Source organism: Gallus gallus, unplaced genomic scaffold (genome assembly GCF_016699485.2).
Source record: "Gallus gallus isolate bGalGal1 unplaced genomic scaffold, bGalGal1.mat.broiler.GRCg7b scaffold_144, whole genome shotgun sequence".
Lineage (NCBI taxonomy): Eukaryota > Metazoa > Chordata > Aves > Galliformes > Phasianidae > Gallus > Gallus gallus.
This window is the reverse complement of record NW_024096096.1, coordinates 1-4,183: the sequence shown is the minus strand read 5'-3', so window position 1 is coordinate 4,183 and position 4,183 is coordinate 1. Positions and strand designations below refer to the sequence as shown.

Genomic DNA, 4,183 nt, shown 5'->3' with positions numbered 1-4,183 from the left:
CCCCCGGTTAAATACCAGAGAACATCTCCCCTTGCAGCGTATAACGGCGCTCCAACGCTGTCTGCACCACCTGAGCCAACGTCAGCCCGTGCCCGGGGGCCACCAGGGACCCCCCCATCCATAGGGCTACCAGCCCACACCTTGGGGGAGGGGGGAATAGGAAATGAGGGGGGGGGGGTCCATTGAGCCCCCCCCCCGTGACAAAAAAGTAGGGAAACCCCCCCTTCCAATGGGAAAGGTGGTACTCACTGTGGGCCGTCCTGGAGGAGGGGGGGAGCGGGGCGGTGCAGGAGGAGCCATTGGAGGTCGGGGGTCAGGCTGGGGGGGGGGGGGGGGGGGCAAAAGTAAGGGGGGGGGGGTGAAGGGGTGGGGGTGACCCCCTCTAATAGGGGGGTGGAGCCCAATGTGGGGGATCGCCTGAATAAGAGGGACCCCCCCCCTCCAAACAGGAGGGACCCCTCCCAAAATAGGAGGGGATAGCCCCAAATGGGAGGGACCTCCCCAATAGAAAGGGACAGCCCAATGGATGGATGGGACCCCCCCCAAATAAATGGGGACCTCCCCCGATTAGGAGAGGATACCCCAACGGATGAGACCCCCCAGTGGATGAACCCCCCCCCCCCCCCCCAGATAGGAGAGACCCCCCTTCAAATAAAAGGGGACTCCCCAATGGATGAGACCCCCCCCCAAATTGAAGGGACCCACCCCAAAGGACACCCAGCTGAAATAGAAGGGACCCCCCCAAATAGAACAGACCCCCCCCCCCCCCAAATAGGAGGGACCCCCCTCAACAGGACGACCCTCCCCCTCCAGCAGTGGGAACCCCAAATCCCTCCCATCACCCCCGGAACCAAAGTTCCCCGGAACCTTTCGGCACGGCCCCGTTCCCACCCGGAAACGGAACCCCCCCTCCCCCGCCAAGGCCTCCCACGGCGCTCCGTGCCCCTCACCTATCCCGCCGCCTCCTCAGCAGCTCCCGGATGCCGCCGTCCTCCACCTCCGCCGCCGTCCGCTCCAGGGCCGCACGGAGGTCCCATTTTCGGGGGGGGCGGCAGCGGCGGGAGCGGGGGGGGCGGCGGCGGAGGGAGCGGGAGCGGAACGTTCACTGCCAGCGTCGAGGAATGGCGGACGGCGGCGAGAAAGCACACTTCCGCCCGAATGCCCGCCCCTTCCGGTTTCACGCTGAGGGAACCGGAGGAAAGGGGCGGGGACGAGAGATGAGCGCTTCCCATTGGCTGATAGGCGAGATGAACGGCGTTGGGATTGGGCGCAGGAGGATTGCGGGGCGGGCACAGCGCCAGAAGCGCTTTCTATTGGCCGAGTAGCGAGAAGGCCGCCTGGGGATTGGACGGCAGAGGCGGAGGGCGGGCACAACGCGCGAGGCGCGAGCGAAGAGGAGGCGGTGAGGGCTGAGGAGGTCCGGGGAGGGCGGGGGGCGGATTTTGGGTGAAAATCGCGGAGTTTTGGGGGATCCGGAGGGGTTCAGAGCTTCGGGAGGGACTTCCGGAACGGCTCAGAGGGTTCTGGGGGGGAAAATTCGGGATTTGGGGACTCCTCGGGGGGTTTCCCCGCCCGGAGGCCTTGGGGGGGGGGGGGAAGGACCCGGATGTTGGGGGGCGGGGCCACACGGAAAGGGGGCGGGGCCACGGGGAGGGGTTAACCCTTTCGTGGCCGCTCCCCAGCGCAGAGCAATGGCGGTGCAGGAGGCGCGTCCCAACCACACCATTTACATCAATAACCTGAACGAGAAGATCAAGAAGGATGGTGAGGGGCGGGGAGGGGGCCGGGGGGGGGGGAGATCCCAGTATGGGGGCTGGGGGGGGCACAGATCCCAGTATGGGACTGTGGGATCCCAGTATGGGGACTGGGGGGGACATGGGATCCCGGTATGGGGCATGGGGGTGGGGGGGATCCCAGTATGGGACTGTGGGATCCCAGAATGGGACCTGGAGGGGACACAGACCTCAGTATGGGACCATGGGATTCCAGTAAGGGCCCAGGGGTGACATTGGGTCTCAATAGGGGACCTGGGGGGGACCTGGGGGGCCCAGGGGTGACATTGGGTCCCATTGGGTGACCTGGGGGGGGCCCAGGGGTGACATTGGGTCCCCATAAGAGACCTGGGGGGGCCCATGGGGGACGTGTGGGTGACATTGGATCCCATTGGGTGACCCGGGGGGGTCTCATAGGTGACACCGATTCCCACTGAGTACCCCGATGCCCACAAAGTCCCACTCAGAGCCCCCATAAAACCCCCAAATACACCCCGCAAACCTTCAGGCCACGCCGTGAAGGGGGCGTGGGGGGTGTGGGGAGGGGGTCCCAGCCCCTCCCCCTTTAACGCGGCGCCGCCCATCCCATAATTGCAGAGCTGAAGAAGTCGCTGTACGCCATCTTCTCGCAGTTCGGGCAGATCCTGGACATCCTGGTGTCCCGCAGCCTGAAGATGAGGGGGCAGGCCTTCGTCATCTTCAAGGAGATGGGCAGCGCCACCAACGCGCTGCGCTCCATGCAGGGCTTCCCCTTCTACGACAAGCCCATGGTGAGACCCCAAAGCGGGGCTTTTCTACCCCAAAATGGGGGTTCCTGCCCTGAAATGGGGGCTTTTTCTCCCCCCAAACGGGGCTTTTCTACCCCAAAATGGGGCTTTTCTGCCATGCAGGGCTTCCCTTTCTATGACAAGCCCATGGTGAGACCCCAAAGCGGGGCTTTTTTTACCCTAAAATGGGGCTTTTCTGCCATGCAGGGCTTCCCCTTCTACGACAAGCTCATGGTGAGACCCCAAAATGGGGCTTTTCTCCCCCAAAATGGGGCTTTTCTACCCCAAAATGGGGCTTTTCTACCCCAAAACGGGACTTTTCTAACCCAAAATGGGGGTTCCTGCCCTGAAATGGGGGCCTTTCTCCCCCAAAACGAGGCTTTTCTCCCCCAAAATGGGGCTTTTCTACCCCAAAACGGGGCTTTTCTACCCCAAAATGGGGGTTCCTGCCCTGAAATGGGGGCTTTTCTCCCCCAAAACGGGGCTTTTCTCCCCCAAAATGGGGCTTTTCTACCCCAAAATGAGGCTTTTCGACCCCAAAACGGGGCTTTTCTAACCCAAAATGGGGGTTTCCTGCCCTGAAATGGGGGCTTTTCTCCCCCAAAACGGGGCTTTTCTCCCCCAAAATGGGGCTTTTCTACCCCAAAATGAGGCTTTTCGACCCCAAAACGGGGCTTTTCTAACCCAAAATGGGGGTTCCTGCCCTGAAATGGGGGCTTTTCTCCCCAAAACGGGGCTTTTTCTACCCAAAATGGGGCTTTTCTGCCATGCAGGGCTTCCCTTTCTATGACAAGCCCATGGTGAGACCCCAAAACGGGGCTTTTCTATCCCAAAACGGGGCTTTTCTACCCCAAAATGGGGCTTTTCTACCCCAAAATGGGGCCTTTTTCCCCAAAATGGGGCTTTTCTACCCCAAAATGGGGGTTTCTGCCCTGAAATGGGGGGGATTCGACCCGAAATGGGTCTTTTCTCCCCCAAAATGGGTCTTTTCTCCCCCAAAATGGGGCTTTTCTCCCCCAAAATGGGGCTTTTTCCCCCAAAATGGGGCTTTTCTACCCCAAAATGGGGGTTTCTGCCCTGAAATGGGGGGGATTCGACCCGAAATGGGGCTTTTCTCCCCCAAAATGGGTCTTTTCTCCCCCAAAATGGGGCTTTTCTCCCCCGAATGGGGCTTTTCTTCGCCCCAAAATGGCCTTTTATTCCCCAAATTGCCCCCCCCCCCGTTTCCCCCTCCGCCCCCAATTCCCCCCCCGTTCCCCCCATACCCCCCCCATTCTCCACCATTGGACCCCCCCCCCTTTCTCCCATTGCGCCCCCCCAAAATATGCCCCCCCCCCCAAATTAACGCCCCCCCCCCCCCCCCCCCGCAGCGCATCCAATACGCCAAACGGACTCAGACATCATAGCCAAAATGAAGGGCACTTTTGTGGAGCGCGACCGGAAGAGGGAGAAAAGGAAACCCAAAGGGAGCGACGCCCCCCCCCCAAAAAAGAACCCCCCCCCGGGGGCGGCCGCACCGGTACGGAAAGCTCAGAGCAGCCATTAATGGGGGGGGGGGCTTAAATGGGGGGGAAAAGGGGTCTGAAAGGGGGGGGGGGGGGCAAAAATGGGGGGGGGAAAAGGGGTCTGAAAGGGGGGGGGGGG

At 61.8% G+C, this 4,183-nt stretch overlaps 2 protein-coding genes across 2 annotated transcripts; one reads left to right on the top strand and one right to left on the bottom strand.

Moving 5' to 3' along the window:
• Nucleotides 1–6: 6 nt before the first annotated feature.
• Nucleotides 7–1,102, bottom strand: CUNH19orf54 (chromosome unknown C19orf54 homolog; the record flags this gene model as incomplete). Its single annotated transcript, XM_040657337.1, has 3 exons — nucleotides 7–140; nucleotides 250–318; nucleotides 951–1,102. Coding segments are annotated over 3 exons (354 nt in total), but the record flags the coding sequence as incomplete, so codon positions are not given.
• Nucleotides 1,103–1,362: 260 nt separating this feature from the next.
• On the top strand, nucleotides 1,363–4,088 carry LOC121108975 (U1 small nuclear ribonucleoprotein A-like). The gene is given in 5 exon segments (XM_046906228.1): nucleotides 1,363–1,402; nucleotides 1,683–1,764; nucleotides 2,370–2,542; nucleotides 3,910–3,922; nucleotides 3,925–4,088. Coding segments are annotated over 4 exon segments (420 nt in total). The 5' UTR covers nucleotides 1,363–1,402; nucleotides 1,683–1,691; the 3' UTR covers nucleotides 4,086–4,088.
• The last annotated feature ends 95 nt before the right edge of the window (nucleotides 4,089–4,183 follow it).